The sequence below is a fragment of the Giraffa tippelskirchi genome, chromosome 2 (assembly GCF_054371585.1).
Source record: "Giraffa tippelskirchi isolate mGirTip1 chromosome 2, T2T-mGirTip1v1.2.pri, whole genome shotgun sequence".
Lineage (NCBI taxonomy): Eukaryota > Metazoa > Chordata > Mammalia > Artiodactyla > Giraffidae > Giraffa > Giraffa tippelskirchi.
Genome location: NC_137276.1, coordinates 27,255,242 through 27,278,262, shown reverse-complemented (window position 1 = coordinate 27,278,262; position 23,021 = coordinate 27,255,242). Strand labels below are relative to the sequence as shown.

Below are 23,021 nucleotides of genomic sequence, written 5' to 3'. Positions count from 1 at the left end.
TCAGATAAGATTGAAAAGTAACTAAAATTTGGTAAATTTTCTGTTCAGATATCCTTTTAATTGAAACCCCATATCTCCTTACTATCCTAATGAATAGGAATTCTTGTTGTAACCACAAAATAAAATGTATTAGTGGAGGAAAAACTAAATTTAAAAAAATTTCTGCAAGATGAGATGACAATACCTAAAAAACAAGTGAATTGACCGAAAAATACTAGAGGTTAAAAATGAACCTAGCAAAGTTGCTTCCCTAAATACAATTCAGTGTAGACTGTGAACAACTACATAATGTATGAGTCTATTGCTGTGACCTTCTGGGAAAGTTGGGAGAACAGATCTATGGTTGTTTAGAAGATGGAGGTGGGGAGATTTACTATACAAAGAGGAACGGAGAAACTGTTTTGGGTGAGAGTCTTGATTATAATGATGTGTACCTTGTTCAGTTCAGTTCAGTCACTCAGTTGTGTCCGACTCTTTGCGACTCCATGAATTGCAGCACACCAGGCCTCTCTGTCCATTACCAACTCCTGGAGTCTACCCAAACCCATGTCCATCGAGTCAGTGATGCCATCCAACCAGCTCATCCTCTGTCGTCCCCTTCTCCTCCCGCCCCTAATCCTACCCAGCATTAGGGTCTTTTCCAATGAGTCAACTCTTCGCATGAGGTGGCCAAAGTATTGGATTTCAGCTTCAACATCAGTCCTTCCAATGAACACCCAGGATTGATCTTTAGGATGGATCGATTGGATCTCTTTGCAGTCCAAGGGACTCTCAAGAGTCTTCTCCAACACCACAGTTCAAAAGCATCAATTCTGCTGCGCTCAGCTTTCTTCACCGTCCAACTCTCACATCCATACATGACCACTGGAAGTCACAAAACTGTACACTTTATAAAGAAAGGTGAATTTTACTGAATGTAAATTATATCTCAATACACTTGACTTTAAACACTAGATTGAGAAAAGGTGATTTCATCCCCTAAAGGGGCAAAAATCAATGTGTGTATGGGCGTTAATATGAGCGTTATAAAATAAAGGAAGATACTAATTAACAGTAGTAGCCTCCTGCTGGTTGGAAAAACCGAAACCCAAGCTGACATTAGGCCCATTAGGGCCAGAGCAGCACATGGGGACACGTGGCCCCTCCTGCACAGGTGGGTGCCTGCCCCGGGGGCGGGGGCGGGGAATCAGGCCTGCCTGCGTGGGGGCGGGGCCTCGAGAGCGCTGGGCTTCGAGAGCGGTCTGCGGGTGCTCAAGTCCTGGAGTCCGGAGACGGTGGAGACAGTGAGTGTGGTCCCTCTCCTCTGCCCGCCCCCAGAGCAGGCCCTGTGCTGAAACTCTGCTCCCCCCACCTCCCACTGTCGCCACCACCAGGGAGCTCCGGCCCTAGGCCACCCCTCTGCCCCGGGGCTCCCCCACCTCCACGCTGGCCTCAGCGCCCTGGCTTTTCAGCTGCCTTTTCTCCCTCCCGGCAGTGGCCACCCCGCGCGACGCTGAGATCCGGAAGGCCGTGCAGGTGCCAGCAGTAGGGCCTGTGGTTGCGGTGGGACATTAAGCCTTTGGAAGCCCGGCCTGGCCCGCCAGGATTCCTGGGGTGGGGGCAGGGCCACTTCCGGGCTTGGAGCTTTACAGGGAGCAAAGGCCGGCCAGGCCTCAGTGGATTGGAGTGGGGTTGGTGGGGTGCAGGGGGCCTTACCCCAATGGACACCAGTTCTTCTTTCCCCACCCCTAACTCCACCTTTGGCCCCTGGGTCAGACCTACTATGGGCAGATGCTGAAGAAATCAGCAGACCTCCAGACCAATGCCTGTGTCACTGCAGCCAGGCCGGTCCCCCATCACATCCTGGAAGCCCTGCAGAATGTACACGAGGAAGTATCCTTGAGGTAAAGTGCTCTGTGCTGCCTCCATGAAGACCCCAGACAGCAGCTTTCTCAAAAGATACTGATGCCAGGTCACTAGAATTAACCCGCCTCCTCCAGTCTATGGGGCTTGCCTTGTCTGTCATAAAATCGGTAAAGCACAGCACTGATTATCTTACTGCTCTGTTGAAGAACATCCAGTGACACCCCCTCACCTCCCTGCTCCAAACACCCCCATCCCCCCAGTGCACAACCCTTTACTCACAGGATATATTCATACTCCTTTGACCTGACATTCCAACCTGTTCAGTTTGGCCCTACCTTCCTAACCAATCTTGGCTCCCTCTGATGCCCTGGACTACTCTACTATTACCTTTCCTTTCCTCTTACCATCAACACAGCCAAGATGATTTCTGCCTGCCCGGCATGCTGTTATCAATCTGGAATGCTTTTGAATCCCACCCGTCCAACACCTCACTGATGTCCTACCTACTTTGTGAAGCCGTCTTCAATCCTTGAGCACTGCTTCCCCAAACTGCTATAGCACTTACTTCCTGTGCCACTGTGTTTCAGTAAATCAGAGAAAACGTTTCCTGTGTTTGTGTTTTACCTCCCCCATTAGATACACTTGTCTTACCTTTCTTGTTCAGTGATGAGCTTGTTCTAGACCTGCATCAGATGCTCAGTTAGTGCCTAACAAATATTTTAGTTGGTTTATTTGTCTTACTACCTGGAACGGTGCCTGTCAATTCAGTGGTAACAAAGCAGTGATAGTCAGCCTTCATGGAGCTTCCAGTGTATTGGGGGAGACTAAACACCGAAAGAGAAATTGAATGAATGATGGAAGGAAAAAAGGGAGGAAAGGAAGAAGGATTTTTAAGATTTCGTGGTTCCATGTCTTCTAGTTTCTAGAGGGAAAATAATAGACACATGTATATATTTTCTATTTTCCAGGTATTATGGCTGTGGTCTGGTCATCCCTGAGTGTCTGGAAAACTGCTGGATTTTGGACCTGGGTAGTGGAAGTGGCAGAGATTGCTATGCTCTTAGTCAGTTGGTTGGTGAGAAGGGACATGTCACTGGAATAGACATGACAGAAGGTCAGGTGAGGCAATTTCAGGGATAAGGAGGAAAAAATTCTGAAAAGCAGTCTTTTAGAGATGAAGTTGTTTCCTTGTTACATGTCAAGGATAATTTAAGAAAGATGCTAAATGCAATGCTCATTTCTGCCATTATTGCTTCCTGACTTGGAAGCTGAGAACTTTGATGTTTAGGGGCCTCTCTAAGGGAGTCAAGAGGTTTGATCTGATATATGAGTCTCGTGATGTCTGAATGGAGTTTGAGCTTTTCCTTCTTTCTACCATTTATCCTGAAAGATTTTTTTGAGTGAAGAGTTTATTCAACTAAAACCCATGTATCAAACAGGGGGTTTATGCTCCATTGAATTGTCCTATGCTGTAGTAATTTCTCCTTGCCCAGATGAACCTTGTTTACTTACCTAAAATAGTCTGGGGGGAGTATATTCCATTAGTAATAGGAAATTTTAGGAAAATATTAGTGCGTTCAAAAATGTTGATTATCAAATCTATTTTTTGCCTTCCTGTAGGTGGAAGTAGCTAACAAGTACATTGAATATCACATGGAAAAATATGGCTTCCAGGCACCCAATGTGACTTTTATTCATGGCTACATAGAAAAGTTGGAAGAGGCTGGAATCAAGAATGAGAGTTATGATGTTGTTATGTAGGTCTACATCCTTACTGTTGTGAATATAGTCCATTTATGATTGAACACACAAGCATCACCACTTTTTGTTGAATGGATTCTCATTTAGGGGCTTAAAGTAAACTTAGCCTGGCTTAACAAAAGGATGGAGCTGGCCTAGGGCACTTGTAGTCCACTAGCCACCTAACACACTAGCCTAAGAGAGAACAGATTTTAAGCTGAACTGTGGTTTATGAATGTGCCCAAAAGACCAGCAAGACTCCTGAGTCTGCTTGTATAATATACATTGATCTGTTATTTTTAGTATTATTTTCATGGCAAATGATAAGATTCTGTGTTTCTGTTTTTCCACCGAGTTGTCAAAGCATGCCCAAGTGACAGCCTTAATAAAGCTGCCTTTGAGGAACTCAACCTATTTACATGTGGTGTAAGAAATGCCTTGTGCAATAGGCATCTGGTCCCAAGTCATTTTGTTGCATGGCCAACATCATGCCTCAGAATTTTTTCTGCACACTCAAACTTGCTAACAGTTTATCGAGATTCTAAACACTCTATCTCCCTTATCTTGAGACAAAGCTGAGTGTGGGGAAGAGAGGAGGGAGGTGGGAAAAATGGTGTAGCTTTGAGAAAATGGTGGGAACCACTTTTAGGGACTAAAAGAATTTGAGGGTGACTTAGTAGTCTGAAGGTGTGCTTGACATTCTCTCTGTTCTTTTTTAGATCCAATTGTGTCATTAACCTTGTACCTGATAAACAGCAAGTGCTGCAGGAGGTATATCGAGTGTTAAAGGTCAGGAGAAGAGGGAGACAGGCTGTCTTTGAACATCAGTGAGAACACATGGAATCTGTCCTGTTCTTGTCCCCTTGAGCTGAGAGCTCCAACTCCTAATTTATCCATTAAATTAGAAAGAGTGGCAGAAAGGGGGTGACTGGAATACCTGAGATATGAATTTATTTTCCTCTCAGGTTGCAAAAGGTGATAAATCTGAGAGCCATGATTGTGATTGAATATGTTAAAATTTGCTTTTTTGACTGTTTTTCCTCCTGCTTGCTGCTGTATAGGAGCCTAGAATAGCATCTGCAGAGCTGCGGGGACCTTTGGATTGACTCCTAAGGTTGTTATTTTGAATAGACTCTCCTAGCATGGACAGTGTTTCTCAGGGCTCCTTATTTTGTACCCATCAGTATTCCAATATCTTTGGGAAGTTACAGAAGGTGAATCTTTTACACTAACTACTCTCTTAAAGAAAAACTTGCAGGCGCTCCACACCCTCTGTGTGTATCATGAGATGTATCTCTTCATGATAGAAGATGCTGAGATTGTTGGTTTATAAGACTGTTGCAGAGATCAAGGGCTTTCGTCTGCAATTCAGGAGACCCAGGTTTAAATGATCCCTGGGTTGGGAAGATCCCCTGGAGAAGGGAATGGCTACCCAATTCAGTATTCTTGCCTGGAGAATTCCATGGACAGAGGAGTCTGGCAGGCTACAGTCCATGGGGTTGAAAAGAGTTGGACACTATGCAGAAATGATTTAACAGTGTCTTAATTAGTATGCCATTATATAGACCAGCTCATTACTTTCACCAGGGTGTATTTGTAGAAGGTAGAGACATTACTGTGGAGTCTAGACCTCCATGCTCTTGAAATTAGCTAAATAAAATCTTAAAATTCCTGATAACTCATATGCCTGAGATTTTAAGGACGTTTTAAAAAGATAATGTGTTATTACAAAAATAAATAACAATGTTACAAAAGTTATATAATTTTTAAGGAAGGAGACTTTACGAGTACCATTTACTTCTGTTCTGTGAAAGCCTGGTCTGCTTTGCTTCAGATTGATTAAGTTTGTAAAGTTATTTTATTAGTTGTTGGCTGAGGCACTGAAAATAAATCTTGGCAGTTGGCTATTGATTGTAACTAGAGAGGGAGCAAGTAGTTATTTGTTCAAAAAGGGTCAACTCAGGAACTTCTGCTGTTTTTTTAAAACTTGATTTTATCCCCTTATGCCTTTCTTTGCTATCAGGGACTAATGTAATCTTTAACCTTGTTTGGATTAATTCTGCTGTTTCAGCATGGTGGGGAGCTATATTTCAGTGACGTCTATGCTAGCCTTGAATTGCCAGAAGAAATCAGGACACACAAAGTTTTATGGGGTAGGTGTTTGTGTTTTGTTTTGTTTTGAGGCAGATACTCGTTCAAGTACAGTATTCCATCCTGCTGATGTCCAGGATGAGGCTTTGTGGCGTGGGAACACATGGCGTTCAGTAGCAGGCTTAGGTTCTTCTTCTCCTCTGACACTCAACTCTGATATGACCTTGGACAATTTAATTAATCTCTTTGAGTCATGACTTCCGAACTATAAAATGTAGGTAATAATTCAGTCTGCCTCATAGGGTTGTCATGAAGATTGAATGGGATAATGTGTGTGAAAAATTCTTTTAAAAGCTCTAGTGTAGAAATGACGCCAGTTGCTCCAGAGTTGATGCGTCCTTAATTCCATGTATTTTCATCATTATTCTGTTGTTGATCCCTTGACTGTCATTTTCATGGAGTTTCTGGACATTGAGGAGATAAATGGCATGTGTTTGGTCAGTCTGGCTATGAAATCAAAAGTTTTTTTGAAATAAATTATGTTAACTTTTTTCTTATTATACAGTAAGAAATAGATATTGTTGGGACTCCCCTGGAAATTCAGTGGTTAAGACTCTGTGCTGCCAGTGCAATGGGTGCAGGGTTGATCCCCCATCAGGGAACTAAGATCCCAAAAGCTGAGTGGCGTGGCCAAAAAAACAGTTGGAAAATACAAAAAGAAAAAATTACTACTAAACATGTAACTCTTTTAATAGTTTAGTATATACACTTTTAGATTTGCTTTTTTTCCTGTGGGTGAGTATAAAAATATTGGGAATATGCTGCATATAGACTTGAATATTCCAATTTTATTTAGCATATTTCCTAAGCCTAAAATTTTTAAAAACATTTAAAAGTGTATTATACAATTATATTGTACAGCTGTATCATATTTTATTTGGCCATTTGTTTATTGGTAATGATTTAGGTTGTTTCTAATTTGTTGATGTAATGAACTTAAAAACTATAAATGCCTTATGAACGTTAATAGTAATTACTGATGGGTCTGTTAAGATCTTCTATTTCTTCCTGGTTCAGTTTTGGAAAGTTATACTTTTCTAAGAATTTGTCCATTTCTTCCAAGTTGTCCATTTTATTGGCATATAGCTGTTGGTCACAAGCACGGAAATCGAAACTGTAATCAGAAACCTTCCAGCAAACAAAAGCCCAGGACCAGACGGCTTCACAGCGGAATTCTACCAAAAATTTAGAGAAGAGCTAACACCTATCCTACTCAAACTCTTCCAGAAAATTGCAGAAGATGGTAAACTTCCAAACTCATTCTATGAGGCCACCATCACCCTAATTCCAAAACCAGACAAAGATGTCACAAAAAAGGAAAACTACAGGCCAATATCACTGATGAACATAGATGCAAAAATCCTTAATAAAATTCTAGCAAACAGAATCCAACATCATATTAAAAAGATCATACATCATGACCAAGTGGGCTTTATCCCAGGAATGCAAGGTTTTTTTAACATCCGCAAATCAATCAATGTAATACACCACATTAACAAATTGAAAGAAAAAAACCATATGGTTATCTCAATAGATGCAGAAAAAGCCTTTGACAAAATTCAGCATCCATTTATGATAAAAACCCTCCAGAAAGCAGGAATAGAAGGAACATATCTCAACATAATAAAAGCTATATATGACAAACCCACAGAAAACATTATCCTCAATGGTGAAAAATTGAAAGCGTTTCCCCTAAAGTCAGGAACAAGGCAAGGATGCCCACTTTCACCACTACTATTCAACATAGTTTTGGAAGTTTTGGCCACAGCAGTCAGAGCTGAAAAAGAAATAAAAGGAATACAGATAGGAAAAGAAGAAGTAAAACTCTCACTGTTTGCAGATGACATGATCCTCTACATAGAAAACCCTAAAGACTCTACTAGAAAATTACTAGAGTTAATCAATGAATATAGTAAAGTTGCAGGATATAAAATTAACACACAGAAATCCCTTGCATTCCTATACTCCAATAATGAGAAAACAGAAAGAGAAATTAAGGAAACAATTCCATTCACCATTGCAACAAAAAGAATAAAATACTTAGGAATATATCTACCTAAAGAAACAAAAGACTTATATATAGAAAACTATAAAACACTGATGAAAGAAATCAAAGAGGACACAAACAGATGGAGAAATATACCGTGTTCATGGATTGGAAGAATTAATATAGTGAAAATGAGTACACTACCCAAAGCAATCTATAGATTCAATGCAATCCCTATCAAGCTACCAATGGTATTTTTCACAGAACTAGAACAAATCATCTCACAATTTGTATGGAAATATAAGAAACCTCGAATAGCCAAAGCAATCTTGAGGAAGAAGAATGGAACTGGAGGAATCAACCTGCCTGACTTCAGGCTCTACTACAAAGCCATAGTCATCAAGACAGTATGGTACTGGCACAAAGATAGAAATATAGATCAATGGAACAAAATAGAAAGCCCAGAGATAAACCCACGCACATATGGACACCTTATCTTCGACAAAGGAGGCAAGAATATACAATGGAGAAAAGACAATCTCTTTAACAAGTGGTGCTGGGAAAACTGGTCAACCACTTGTAAAAGAATGAAACTAGAACACTTCCTAACACCATACACAAAAATAAACTCAAAATGGATTAAAGATCTAAACGTAAGACCAGAAACTATAAAACTCCTAGAGGAAAACATAGGCAAAACAATCTCCGACATAAATCACAGCAGGATCCTCCATGACCCACCTCCCAGAATATTGGAAATAAAAGCAAAAATAAACAAATGGGACCTAATTAAAATTAAAAGCTTTTGCACAACAAAGGAAACTATAAGCAAGGTGAAAAGACAGCCTTCAGAATGGGAGAAAATAATAGCAAACGAAGCAACAGACAAACAATTAATCTCAAAAATATACAAGCAACTTCTGCAGCTGAATTCCAGAAAAATAAACGACCCAATCAAAAAATGGGCCAAAGAACTAAATAGATATTTCTCCAAAGAAGAAATACAGATGGCTAACAAACACATGAAAAGATGCTCAACATCACTCATTATTAGAGAAATGCAAATCAAAACCACAATGAGGTACCATTTTGCACCAGTCAGAATGGCTGCTATCCAAAAGTCTACAAGCAATAAATGCTGGAGAGGGTGTGGAGAAAAGGGAACCCTCTTACACTGTTGGTGGGAATGCAAACTAGTACAGCCACTATGGAGAACAGTGTGGAGATTCCTTAAAAAACTGGGAATAGAACTGCCATATGACCCAGCAATCCCACTGCTGGGCATATACACCGAGGAAACCAGAATTGAAAGAGACGCATGTAACCCAATGTTCATCGCAGCACTGTTTACAATAGCCAGGACATGGAAGCAACCTAAATGTCCATCAGCAGACAAATAGATAAGGAAGCTGTGGTACATATACACAATGGAATATTACTCAGCCATTAAAAAAAATACATTTGAATCGGTTCTACTGAGATGGATGAAACTGGAGCCCATTATACAGAGTGAAGTAAGCCAGAAAGAAAAACAACAATACAGTATACTAATGCATATATATGGAATTTGAAAGATGGTAACGATAACCCTATATGCAAGACAGAATAAGAGACACAGATGCATAGAACAATTTTATGGACTCTGAGGGAGAAGGTGAGGGTGGGACGTTCTGGGAGAATAGCATTGAAACATGTATATTATCATATGTGAAACAGAACACCATTCCATGTTCGATGCATGAGACAAGGGCTCAGGGCCGGGGCAATGGGATGACCCAGAGGGATGGGATGGGGAGGGAGGTGGGTGGGGGGTCCAGGAAGGGGAACACATGTAAAGCCATGGCTGATTCATGTCAATGTATGGCAAAAACTATTACAATATTGTAAAGTAATTAGCCCCCAACTAAAATAAATAAATTTATAAAAAAAAAAAAAGATAATGCAAATAAAAAAAAAATAGTAATTACTGTTCTAGTAGCAGATTGTTATGAGGTTAATCTGGAACTAAAAGGCAGTTTTGTAATTTTTCTTGTAGTTTTTTTACTTACGTAACATAGTGCTTTTCAGAATGTGACCTAATATATGCATGAATGTTATGATTGATAGAACCATTAGCTAGCATATCCAGCCTTAACCTTGATTTTCTAGACCTTGGGGGACACTCAGGTCCTTCTTCTATTTTTCTAGGACCTGTGTTCTAAGTAATACCATAGCCTAATCAATTATACCAGAAGAATAACTCCCTAATATCTAGTTGTGTTGGTTGATCGTGATTTCTCTTTTTTCAGGTGAGTGCCTGGGTGGTGCTTTGTACTGGAAGGACCTTTCTGTCCTTGCCAAAAAAATTGGGTTCTGCCCTCCACGTTTGGTCACTGCCAGGTTCATTACAGTTCAAAACAAGGAGCTAGAAAACGTGATCGGTAAGAAACAGTAGCAGGGACTGTTATAACTCCACCCTGAATGGTTCAGATTTGGTGATTAGCAAATATCTCCTCAGTGAATCTCACTGAAGGAGACTGTGTCATCTGGAAATCTCCATCTTATCTCCCCTTTAATGGCAGCTTCCCAAAGTTTGGTGTTTAATAAAGCACTTTGAAGTTATTCAGTAAATAGTATCATGTGCCCAGAAAGATGATTGATGGCATGCAAAGAAGAAACCATCTTTATAATATTTAAGTCTTCATCTATTGAGCAGACCAATAACCACTGCAGTGCTGGAGACGAACCATGAGTATATTCTGTTTTCAGGTGACTGCTGTTTTGTTTCTGCAACATTTCGCCTCTTCAAACTCCCTAAGATAGGACCAACCAAAAAATGCCAAGTTATTTACAATGGAGGAATCAAAGGACACGAAAAAGAACTAATATTTGATGCAAATTTCACATTTAAGGTAAATGAAGATTTCCATGACTTCCAGCATTCTTCATCTTCTTACCTTTGCTCCACAAACCTTTTCTTAATCTTGCATTGCTTCTCACTTTTCTGGTCTTGGTATATGCGTATGTGTCTGTGTGTCTATCTATATACACACAAACAGACACACACACGTACTTGTGGGCTTCCCTGGGGACTCAGTGGTAAGAATCTGCCAGCAATGTAGGAGGCCCAGGTTCGATCCCTGGGTCAGGAAGATCCCCTGGAGAAGAAAATGCAAACTGACTCCAGTATTCTTGCCTGGGAAATCCCATGGTCAGAAGAGCCTGGCGGGCTACAGCCCATGGGGTCGAAAAAGAGTCAGACACGACTTAGTGACTAAACAACAAATATATACATACATACATGTATATATTTGCTAAACCATTGAGATGTAAGTTGCAGATATCATGACATTTTACCTTTAAATATTTCAGCATCTCCTTAGAATGTTCTCCTACATAACCAAATATCATTATGACCCCTTAAAAACTTTTCTATGAGAAACGTCATTCATACATCAGATTAATGGTATTATAAAGAAGATGGAAAACTATAAGAGTACTGAGCAACAATATTTCAGTTGTTTAATTGTATTTCGGGATTAAGGAATTGTTAGTGTTCAATGATGACACTGATATTTCTACTACTCTTTTTAGAGTAGGCTTTGTTTTCTCAAAACAGGTAAGTACAGGCTTTGGAACTAGATAGCTGGTTTCAGATTCTGGCTCTGTTATTTATTTATTACTTGAGTAAACTTGAATATGCCACCAAAATTGTTTGAGACACAGTTTGCTCCACTGTAAAAGTAGGGATAATAATAATACTATGTGGCAGAATTTCTATAAAGATTAGTAATAATGTAGTAAAACATTGGTACTGGGAACTCAGTAAATAGAAGATATAGTCATTTGTTCCAAAGGTGGAAGAGCTTAACTGTTTCCCTGCTCTGATGTTTTGGTCTAGATAGCATTTTCAGATTTCTTAAATACTCCTGGTGCCACAGAGCCATTAATGCTTTTTCACTGATATACTGCCATTTGCCTGCTCAGTAGATTCACAGAATCAGTGAAATCATCACTCTGGTCTAGTGGCTTTCAAAAAAAACATTTCTAATGGCAGAATTATTTTTTATTGAGACATAGTTGGCACATAACATTATATTAGCTTCAGGAATAAAACATAGTGATTTAATATTTATATATATTGCAAAATGATCATCCAGTAAGTCTATAGTTAATGTCCATTACCATACGTAGTTACACATTTTTTTTTTCTTGTGATGAGAAATTTCGGGATGTTTCTCAGCTACTCTCAGATATATAAAACAGTATCGTTAACTACAGTCATTATGCTATACATTATAGCCTCATGAATTATTTATTTTATAACTGAGAGTTTGTATCTTTTGACCCCCATCAGCCAATCTGCCCACCCTCTACCTGCCCCCAGAATTATTTTTTTTCAGCAAAAGCAGGCAGATTGTTTACCAACTGAGCTATCAGGGAAGCCCAAAATTTTATTTAAAAGACCAATACTTACTGCGTGTAGGTCCTTGCTTTATATAACCCCAGTATCTGAAGGGATACAAGCAGAATTTATCGGACAGGAGCAGAGATTGGACAGCTCAGAATCTCCTTTGTTAACTCCTGATTCCCAAGGCATGGACCCTTTACTCACCTCCCAGGCACATTGGGACTCAAGGAAACACACCATAAAAGCCATTAGTCCAAAGACTTCATTTTAGCAACAAATAAGGTGAAACTCGGAGAGTGGTGATTTGCTACATTTGCTTCTGAGCAGAAATTAGACAACTGGAGCGATGAGTGTCTTTTTTTTTTTGGTGTTGCCACCAAAGGAAAACTGACAATGACACTGGTCAATTCCACGGAGAAATAAGCATGAAGCTACTAGCAGCAGGGTCTGAGTGTGAGAAAATACTATGTCAAAAGCTGTAGTCTTTTATCTTGAGATACTACTCGATAGTAGTAGATAGAAAAACCCTTCACGATGTTTTTCTTCTATTGAGATGAAAGTGGCATCTCTAAGAATGTCTTTCATGCTTCCCTTCAGAAAGATGAAGCTGTTGAAGTAGATGAAGAAACAGCGGCTATCTTGAAGAATTCACGATTTGCCCAAGATTTTCTGATCGGGCCAGGTGGAGAGAAGTTGCCAACACATGGAGGCTGTACTGCTTTAGAAGTAAAGGTTGGCTTGGCTTTTAATTCCCTAACCTCAAACAGAACCATTTAAAAAATTGTTATGATCACCACAGACTGCTAAAGAAACAAACCATTAATCTTTTAGTGGGCCACCATAACTTATTTCTAGTATTTTTGTACCTATAAAATGATTTAACTTCATAACTTCATTTTTCCAATGCTGACTTGGTATATCCATCAGTGGACTTTAAAGCATCCATGAACCCCTTAAAATTGTATGTGTATTTTCTTGGGAAAGAGTCTGTTACTTTCATCAGGTTTCCAAAGAGGTATAGATACAAAAAAGATTAAGAGCTACCTTGGGAAAAATGATGCAAAGTATACATATATACATACACCTTTTAAAGTGGGCTTCTGTGGTGGCTCAGCGGTAAAGAATCCACTGCCAATGCAGGAGATACAAGAGACGGTTTGATCCCTAGGTCAGGAAGATCCCCTGGAGAAGGAAATGGTAACCCACTCCAGTATTCTTGCCTGGGAAATCCCACTGACAGAGGAGCCTGGAGGGCTACAGTCCATGGGGTCGCAAGGAATTGGACACAACTTAGTGACAAAACAGCAACAACAGACCTTTTAATATGAATAGTCAGAAAGATGGTACCAGCCTATATGCCTACCTGCAATGTATGAGAACACATTTTCCCTGTATTCTTACTAATATGGGTATTACTTTTTAAAAAAGATGATGGTTGGATGGCATCATCGACTCAATGGACATGAGTTTGAGCAAACTCTAGGAGATAGTGAAGGACAGGGAAGCCTGACTTGCTGCAGTTCATGGGATCATAAGGAGTCAGACGTGACTGAGTGACTGAACAACAACTTTTAAAAAATCTTTGTTTATCTGATAAGCAGAATATGATTTATTTATTTTACATACGTTGAACTTTTTGGTTATGTTTATTTACCATTTAAATTTCATCTGTTGTGAACTTCCTACGTAATTCCCTTAACTATTTTCTATTAGAGTGATTTTTTAAATTGCTCTGTAAGACTTTGTTTATTATTATGTTGCAAATTTTTTCTCATTTATCTTTTCATTTGCTTTGTATTTTGTTGTGCCACATGGCATGTTGGACCCTTGTTCCCTGGGCAGGGATTGAACCCATGACCCTTGCAGTGGAAGCGTAGTCTTAACAACTGGACCACAGGGGAATTCCCCTTTTATTTGCTTTCTCTCCTGAAGAGATGTTTTCAGTTTTTATGCAGTCATTTCCTTTATGGTTTATGGCTTTGGTGTTACAATTAGAAAGACCTGCTCTGTGTGAACATTATAAATTTACTTGTTTTCTTTTAGTGCTTTTTAAGACTTGAGGTAAAATTTGCATAACATAAAATTCACTATTTTAACCATTTTTTTAACCATTTTAATCTGTACAATTTAACAGCTTTTAGTCTGTTTATGTTGTACAACCATTACCATTGTCTAGTGCCAGAAAGCTTTCATCACCCCCAAAATAAATCCTATTCCCATTAAGCACTAATCCCCAATCCTCCCTTCCCCCATCCCTGGCAGTAACTAATCTGTTTTCTGTCTCTGGATTTGCTTTTTCTGGACATTTCTTATGAGTGGAATCATACAATACTTTGTGACCTTCTTTGTCTGGCTTCTTTTACTTAATATAATGTTTTCAGTGTTTATTCATATAGCAGTATTTCATTCCTTTTCATAGCTGAATAGTAGTCTCTTATATGGCTATAGCACTTTTTTTTTTTTAGTCCATTCATCAGTTGACAGAAGTTTAGGTTGTTTCTACTTTTTGGCTGTTGTGAGTAATGTTGCTGTGACTATGCATGTATATGTGCCTCATGTATTTGTTTGAGTGGTTGTTTTGAATCCTTTTGGGTCTGTATGTAGGAGTGGAATTGTTGGGTCATATGGTAATTCTCCATTTAACTTTTTGAAGTCACCAAACTGTGTCCTACAGTGGCTACACCATTTTACAATCCTACCAGCAATGTGCAAGCGTTCCCATTTCTCTGCATCCTTGCCAAGAGTTGTTAGTTTCTGTTTTGATTGTAGCCATCTTCGATAGTGTGAAGTATTTGAGCCAGTATTCCAGCATATTCTAAAATGAATATTTTCTAAAATAGCTTCAGTTCAGTTCAGTCGCTCAGTCGTATCCGACTCTTTGCGACCCCATGAATTGCAGAATGCCAGACCTCTCTGTCCATCACCAACTCCTGGAGTCTACCCAAACACATGTCCATCGAGTCAGTGATGCCATCCAACCAGCTCATCCTCTGTCGTCCCCTTCTCCTTCTGCCCCCAATCCTACCCAGCATTAGGGTCTTTTCCAATGAGTCAACTCTTCGCATGAGGTGGCCAAAGTATTGGATTTCAGCTTCAACATCAGTCCTTCCAGTGAACACCCAGGATTGATCTCCTTTAGGATGGATTGATTGGATCTTCTTGCAGTCCAAGGGACTCTCAAGAGTCTTCTCCAACATCACAGTTCAAAAGCATCAATTCTGTGGCACTCAGCTTTCTTCACTGTCCAATTCTCACATCCATACATGACCACTAGAAAAACCATAGCCTTGACTAGACGGACTTTTGTTGGCAAAGTAATGTCTCTGCTTTTAAATATGCTATCTAGGTTGGCCATAACCTTCCTTCCAAGGAGTAAGCATCTTTTAATTTCATGGCTGCAATCACCATCAGCAGTGATTTTGGAGCCCAGAAAAATAAAGTCTGACACTGTTTCCACTCTTTCCCCATCTATTTCCCATGAAGTGATGGGACCAGATGCCATGATCTTAGTTTTCTGAATGTTGAGCTTTAAGCCAACTTTTTCACTCTCCTCTTTCACTTTCATCAAGAGGCTCTTTAGTTCTTCTTCACTTTCTGCCATAAGGGTGGTGTCATCTGCATATCTGAGGTTATTGATATTTCTCCCGGCAATCTTGATTCCAGCTTGTGTTTCTTCCAGCCCAGTGTTTCTCATGATGTACTCTGCATATAAGTTAAATAAGCGTGGTGACAATATACAGCCTTGACGTACTCCTTTTCCTATTTGGAACCAGTCTGTTGTTCCATGTCCAGTTCTAACTGTTGCTTCCTGACCTGCATACAGGTTTCTCAAGAGACAGGTCAGGTGGTCTGGTATTCCCATCTCTTTCAGCATTTTCCACAGTTGATTGTGATCCACACAGTCAAAGGCTTTGGCATAGTCAATAAAGCAGAAATAGATGTTTTTCTGGAACTCGCTTGCTTTTTCGATGATCCAGCGGATATTGGCAATTTGATATCTGGTTCCTCTGCCTTTTCTAAAACCAGCTTGAACATCTGGAAGTTCACGGTTCACGTATTGCTGAAGCCTGGCTTGGAGAATTTTGAGCATTACTTGACTAGCATGTGAGATGAGTGCAATTGTGCGGTAGTTTGAGCATTCTTTGGCATTGCCTTTCTTTGGGATTGGAACGAAAACTGACCTTTTCCAGTCCTGTGGCCACTGCTGAGTTTTCCAAATTTGCTGGCATATCAAGGGCAGCACTTTCACAGCATCATCTTTGAGGATTTGAAATAGCTCAACTGGAATTCCATCCCCTCCACTAGCTTTGTTCGTAGTGATGCTTTCTAAGGCCCACTTGACTTCACATTCCAGGATGTCTGGCTCTAGGTGAGTGATCACACCATCGTGATTATTATTCTAGTAACTGAAATATTGGTGTAGCATTTTTAAAAGCATTTTATCACAAGTTACCTCCAGTCATCTCTCACAACCTCCCTATGAAGAAGGTGGATAGGGAGTGATAACAGATAGTGGCATCTTTCTCATATTTATTTTTACCTTTCCCCCATTCATGCTCTCAATTATTTTAGTAATCCACTTGTTAATTTATAATATTCTATTATTTAGAACAGGCTTAGTGGTGGATTTCAGATCTTTTTTGTCTGACAGAACTTCTAACCTTCACCAAAGTCCTGCCCAGCAGAATAAGCTGCTCTTTCTGGGGCAGGATGGTGGGGTGTATGTACACAGATAGACTAAGTACACATCTCGGCTCTGCCGCTTATGTGTAATCTTGGATTCCTTACCTAACCTCCTCAAACCCTCGGGTTCCTCATGTTTAATGAAGATAATGATCCTTTTTTCCCTCAGATTGTGAAAGTCAAATGGAATGATACATGTAAATGTTAGGCAAAGCCTGGTAAGTAATAACATACTCAAGGAACAGAGGTGGTTATGGTTATGGATTTGTATTTGCTAAGATTCTTGGTATCTTGGAACTGTGTTCTATGTGTTTGAATTCTGACCCTCTTTGCAGGATTCTTTCATCATTCTCTCATGTACCCTTTCTCCTGGCTCAGAATTTCTATAATCTTCAAGAATTTTACTTTTCTGCTCTTTATGTTTTGTAGAAATTTCAGATGGATGGGGCAAACATTGATACACAAGTAACTTTTGTGCCTTTTACTCCACCTTTTGTTACCTCACAGCCTTTTTTTTTTTTTTGCCCGCAGTGCGCAGCTTGTGGGATCTTAGTTCCCTAACCAGAAATTGAACCCTGGGCTCCAGCAGTGAGAGCACTGAGTCCTGACCGCTGGACTGCCAGGGAATTCCCAAGCAGTCTTTTTTTATTTGGCCGTGCTGGGTCTTTGTTGCTCTGCACAGGCTTTCTCTAGTTGTGGCGAGGGGGGCTACTCTTTGGTTTGGTGCATGGTCTTCTCCTGTTGCGGAGCACAGGCTGTAAGGTACATGGGCTTCAGTAGTTGCAGCTCCCAGGCTCTAGAGTGTGGGCCCAGTAGTTGTGGCGCATGGGCACAGTTGCTCCGAGGCATGTGGGATCTTCCCAGATCAGGAATCAAACCCGAGGCCCTGCAGTGGCAGGTGGACTCTTATCCACCAGGGAAGTCCCCACGTAGTCTTTTAAGAGTGAAGCTTATTAGGGAATTCCCTGGTGGCATAGTCTCAGCTAAGTGTAGAAGCCATCTCTAGAGGTAAGAAGTGATTTTATTTGTTTATTTGCTTTATTTGATTCTTGAGCACTCTGCTTTTGAGGAAAAAATAACTTTTGAGGGAAAAGTATAGAAATTTGAATTCTGACTTTTCAGTCCATTGCATTTCATGAATGTGTTACTGGTCTTTTGAAATTCTTGGTGGTTCACTGATAACAAAATCCTGCTGGTCAAAATCAGTGTTTATCTGGAAATACTTTAATCATTCTATTCTCCTCTACCTGGTTTCCCAAATCCTGGTTCTGAAGGCTGTCAGAGGATTAGTTACAAGTAAACAGAATTTTTCCCCCAGCCCACTCTGGCTGGGAAACTGTCCTTAGATGTGTTTGCTTCTGCAGGAGATAATTTTCTGCCAGCAGAGCTCTCCAGTACCTCATGTGCAGGAGGATGCCTGACCTCTGGCAGGAATGCAACTTTCTGCGTGTTTGAACTGGTTTATCAGAACCATCTCCCATCTCTCTTGCCTTACTTCTTTCAGCCAACGGTTGTGCCATCCGTTCCATGTTTCTGAAAGGGGACTAATTGACACTGAAGGAAGATTTGAAGAATGAAACAGCTGTGTGTCCTAGAAATACAACCTTGGGCTCTTGGAGGAGGACATTCTTATCTTTTTTATGGAAGACCTTTGTGATAGATTCCTGAGAACCACAAGCAGGAGGCATGTAGGGAATTGCTCGTATTTCTGTCATCCTATCAGTTGCTGCAGTAGAGGAATGAAGGTACTGCTTCTTACTGGGACTTGACTCCATAATGACTGTTTTTGAGAGTCCTCCTTTTTCTTTTTTCTTCTTCTCCTCCTCCTTTTTTAATCCTGACAAGCAAAGTATATTTTGCTATCTAAAAGAATTATTAAAACCCTGCAGCATCTACAGTGATGCAGATAGGATGTGTGCTATGTCCTCTCTTGCTCCAGTTAATAGTCATGGGAATGATCATATGACAACAGTTGTCGCTGTTGTTCAGTTACTGAGTCGTGTCCGACTCTTTGCCACCCCATGGACTGCAGCACGCCAGGCTTCCGTGTCTTTCACTATCTCCCGGAGTTTGCTCAAACTCATGTCCATTGAGTCAGTGATGCCATCCAGCCATCTCACCCTCTCTTGCCCCCTTCTCCTCCTGCCCTCAGTTGCCCTCAGTCTTTCCCAGCATCAGGGTCTTTCCCCATGAATTGGCTCTTCACATCAGGTGCCAAAGAATTGGAGCTTCAGCTTCAGCATCTGTCCTTCCAGTGGATATTCAGGGTTGACTTCTTTAGGATTGACTTGTTTGATCTCCTTGGTGTCCTGGGGACTCTCAAGAGTCTTCTCTAGGACCACAATTTGAAAGCATCATTACTTCAGCGCTCAGCCTTCTTTATGGTCCAGCTCTCACATCCATACATGACTACTGGAAAAACTATAACTGGGACTATACAGACCTTTGTCGGCAAAGTGCTGTCTTTCCTTTTTAATACACTGTCTAGGTTTGTCATAGCTTTTCTCCTAAGGAGCAAGCATCTTCTAATTTCATGGCTGCAGTCACCGTCTGCAGTGATTTTGGTTGTAGTCTAGAGGACCAAACCTTTATCTAACAGTTAACATGTTGAAGGCACCCCATCATATAGTCCTCATAATACTCCTTTTCTTCGTTTTAGAAATGAAGAAACAGGCTCAGAGAGATTAATTTGCTGATCCAAGGTCACACAGCTAGAAAGGAGTGACTCTGAACCCACATCTGTTTATTTTGAGCTGACATTCTTAACAAGTATGCTGCACTAGCTCTCTATATCTATACTGTTCATAGAAGCACAGTTAGTGCTGGAAAGGACTGCTTGTCAGGGTGTCCTACCTTCTATTTCCTTCAAGTTTTGAGAGCTTTTCGGGCTGGTTGCAGACATTTGGAAGTGGTGCTGATATTACTTGTACATCTTTCTGTTTGCAATTACAAACAAATAACTTGTTTGTAACTTGTAGGTTGCAGTCCACCAACAGATAATAAGAGTGTAAGTTCATGTTTAATGAATTTATTTTCATTAATAAGGTGGCTTGTGCATACTCTTGACGTGCAATCTTTTTGCCTGGTTTTTCTCTGACCTGTTGGCACTGCTGGTAGAGGTATCTCATTAGAAGGTGAAAGGAGGAAAAATAAAGACTGCTGTCTTATCGTTTGAAAATTCCACTTACTCGGTCCTGAAATCTTACTGGTTGTGGATGGCAATCTCAATATCTGAATATCAGCAATTACCAATGAGGGCCCTGGTATTCTGGGACTTCCCTTCTTCTCTTGTACACGTTTCTAGAGATTAGAGTAAAAGAATGGAAGAAGATCCAGCATGTCAGTAGCTCAGTTCCAAAAAGGTAAAAGGCACAAACAGGAATCCCATGGAATAAAGCAAAATCAATTCTCCTGGCCCAAAAGGGACCTTTCAGAAGCTTTAAATGAAGTTTACCTTGAAAATAGCGATAACTTAATTAGGAACTTCTGGAAAAGACAGCCACCTTGATAAGTGAGTGACTGATGCTGCTCCCAGGACTCCACAGAACTGTACAATTTTGTTCTCCTTATAGTAAATAAGCATTAAGTCCAGCTGAAATGTTAGTGTCTGTCGAAACATCTTTAACCTATCCTTTTGTCTTGGTTTGTCTTTTGACAGGATGTGATCACAGATCCATTTGCACTTGCAGGGAGGTCTGACAGTGCCGTGTCCAGAATGCCCCCTGCTGCTGGTGGCTGCTGCAGTACAAAGAAATGCTCCTAAAACAACAGCTGACCAGAAGACAGTGGGCAGGAGGTGAAAGAATGAGTTGAGAAAACACATGTCTTAACCTTCCCTTTCCCATAGCCCATAACACAAGAAAGAACAAGTGGCAAAAGTCCGCTGATTTCTAGATAAAAATAAATGAGTTTACAAAGTATTAAAGGTTTACAGCAGAATCACTTAGAAGCGTTAAGCCGTTTTCCTCTTACCCGATTTTGGTGCCACCTGGTGGCCAGAAATGGAACTGAGCAGCAGTCTTAAACTTGGCCCATGGGCAAGGAAGGCTTTAGAAAAGACAGCTGGCCAAGTCTCAGGGAAAACATCTTCCTTCTGACCCGCATAGAACCTTTTGGACTTTTCACCATGTGTGCTCATTAAACAAAGCTCCTACTGAAATCATTCGAATCATGCCAAAAGATTGCCAAATCAAATTTGGTAGGAGTGCTCTTGAGATAATGGTCTTTTATATCAGTTTTTTCCCCTCCAATGTGCAACTGAATGAAGAAAAAAACCCAAGTGTTGATTTTTTTGACTTCAGTTTACCCTAACATATGACAACATGGTGACCATATGCAGTAAATCTTAACCAGATCAGGAAAACAGTTTGATACTTTTTAAAAGACAAACTAGATGTAAAAATGGTGGGTTTTCTTTTCCTCTATAAAATGCCCTAGTTAAACCTGTAGGAAAGTATTAGGTTTAGTCCTAGTTTCCATAGTTAAAGAAGAAGATTGAGGGATTCTTCTTTCCTCAACTTTCAAGGATGATTGCATCATTAGAAATTAAGAACCTTAAGGGAAGTTTCAAGAATGATTAGATCAATTGAAGACCAGTTGTACTTGAAGACTTTGTCACGGGCAGAACGTGTAAGTCATATATAAGCCAAGGCCCTGGTCGTCAGGAGCTGATGGTTCAGTTTTTAAATAACAACCTTCAATCAATGAAGAATTTTAACAAGCAAATATCAACTAGTTGCTCTGAGTTCAGTGCAAAAAGAATAAGGGAGGAACTTGCATGACTGAAGAGTTTTTTTGTTAAGAGGTAGGAAAATTTTTAGGTCTTCTAAAACATTGGAATGAATTTATAGGACACGAACCCCCTTTTAACAAAGCTGTACAAAACGGAAAAACTCTCCGATTTCTGAATGGGTTCAGGTATAGACACTAACTTACTACTACAAACTGAGGAAAGGACTGGTGGTATACTTCAAGGCCGATGCATCTGTGTGACCTTGATTCTAAACAGTGCTTTCTTGGTTGTAGAGTTCAATATCTATTCAATCATAACCTACTTCAGTGACAGTATTACTTAGAATGGTACAGCTGGGATTAAGCATACTTTGCTATTCATAAGTGCTTGGTGGTCCTGCAGCAGTAAATGGTGAAAAGATACGGTATTCTGATTATTTGGTTTATTCAGTTCAGTTCAGTCACTCAGTCGTGTCCGACTCTGCGACCCCATGAACCGCAGCACGCCAGGCCTCCCTGTCCATCACCAACTCCCAGAGTTTACCCAAACTCATGTCCATTGAGTTGGCGATGCCATCCAACCATCTCATCCTCTGTCGTCCCCTTCTCCTCCCGCCCTCAATCTTACCCAGCATCAGGGTCTTTTCAAATGAGTCAGCTCTTCACATCAGGTGGCCAAAGGATTGGAGTTTCAGCTTCAGCATCAGTCCTTCCAGTGAACACCCAGGACTGATCTCCTTTAGGATGGACTGGCTGGATCTCCTTGCAGTCCAGGGGACTCTCAAGAGTCTTCTCCAACACCACAGTTCAAAAGCATCAATTCTTCGGCACTCAGCTTTCTTTATAGTCCAACTCTCACATCCATACATGACCACTGGAAAAACCATAGCCTTGACTAGATGGACCTTTGTTGACAAAGTAATGTCTCTGCTTTTTAATATGCTGTCTAGGTTGGTCATAACTTTCCTTCGAAGGAGTAAACGTCTTTTAATTTCATGGCTGCAATCACCATCTGGAGTGATTTTGGAGCCCAGAAAAATAAAGTCAGCCATTGTTTCTACTATTTCCCCATCTATTTGCCATGAAGTGATGGGACTGGATGCCATGATATTAGTTTTCTGAATGTTGAGCTTTAAGCCAACTTTTTCACTCTCCTCTTTCACTTTCATCAAGAGGCTCTTTAGTTCTTCTTCACTTTCTGCCATAAGGGTGGTGTCATCTGCATATCTGAGGTTATTGATATTTCTCCTGGCAATCTTGATTCCAGCTTGTGTTTCTTCCAGCCCAGCGTTTCTCATGATGTACTCCGCATATAAGTTAAATAAGCCAGGTGACAATATATAGCCTTGACGTACTCCTTTTCCTATTTGGAACCAGTCCGTTGTTCTATGTCCAGTTCTAACTGTTGGTTCCTGACCTGCATACAGGTTTCTTAAGAGGCAGGTCAGGTGGTCTGGTATTCCCATCTCTTTTAGAATTTTCCACAGTTTATTG

At 40.5% G+C, this 23,021-nt stretch overlaps 1 protein-coding gene across 3 annotated transcripts; it reads left to right on the top strand.

The window, feature by feature from the left end:
- Window positions 1-626: 626 nt before the first annotated feature.
- On the top strand, window positions 627-20,716 carry AS3MT (arsenite methyltransferase). 3 transcript variants are annotated; one of them, XM_081544736.1, is made up of 11 exons: window positions 627-900; window positions 1,475-1,515; window positions 1,756-1,883; window positions 2,814-2,964; window positions 3,466-3,602; window positions 4,305-4,374; window positions 5,657-5,738; window positions 10,012-10,143; window positions 10,472-10,614; window positions 12,711-12,845; window positions 20,455-20,716. In XM_081544736.1, the coding sequence occupies exons 1-11, from the start codon at window positions 735-737 to the stop codon at window positions 20,557-20,559; spliced, it is 1,290 nt and encodes a 429-aa protein (XP_081400862.1). In that variant the 5' UTR covers window positions 627-734; the 3' UTR covers window positions 20,560-20,716. The 3 variants fall into 3 exon arrangements, with proteins under 3 accessions (XP_081400862.1, XP_081400884.1, XP_081400873.1); XM_081544758.1 differs by lacking the exon at window positions 627-900 and adding an exon at window positions 1,217-1,283 and having other exon boundaries at window positions 4,305-4,356; XM_081544747.1 differs by lacking the exon at window positions 627-900 and adding an exon at window positions 1,217-1,283.
- The last annotated feature ends 2,305 nt before the right edge of the window (window positions 20,717-23,021 follow it).

Excerpts from the sequence above, each read along its gene's own strand:
- AS3MT (XM_081544736.1), top strand. The coding sequence starts at position 735 with ATGGATCGATTGGATCTCTTTGCAGTCCAAGGGACTCTCAAGAGTCTT. Across the intron at positions 2,965-3,465 it reads TAGACATGACAGAAGGTCAG|GTGGAAGTAGCTAACAAGTA; the intron begins GTGAGGCAATTT and ends GCCTTCCTGTAG. Across the intron at positions 4,375-5,656 it reads AGGTATATCGAGTGTTAAAG|CATGGTGGGGAGCTATATTT; the intron begins GTCAGGAGAAGA and ends CTGCTGTTTCAG.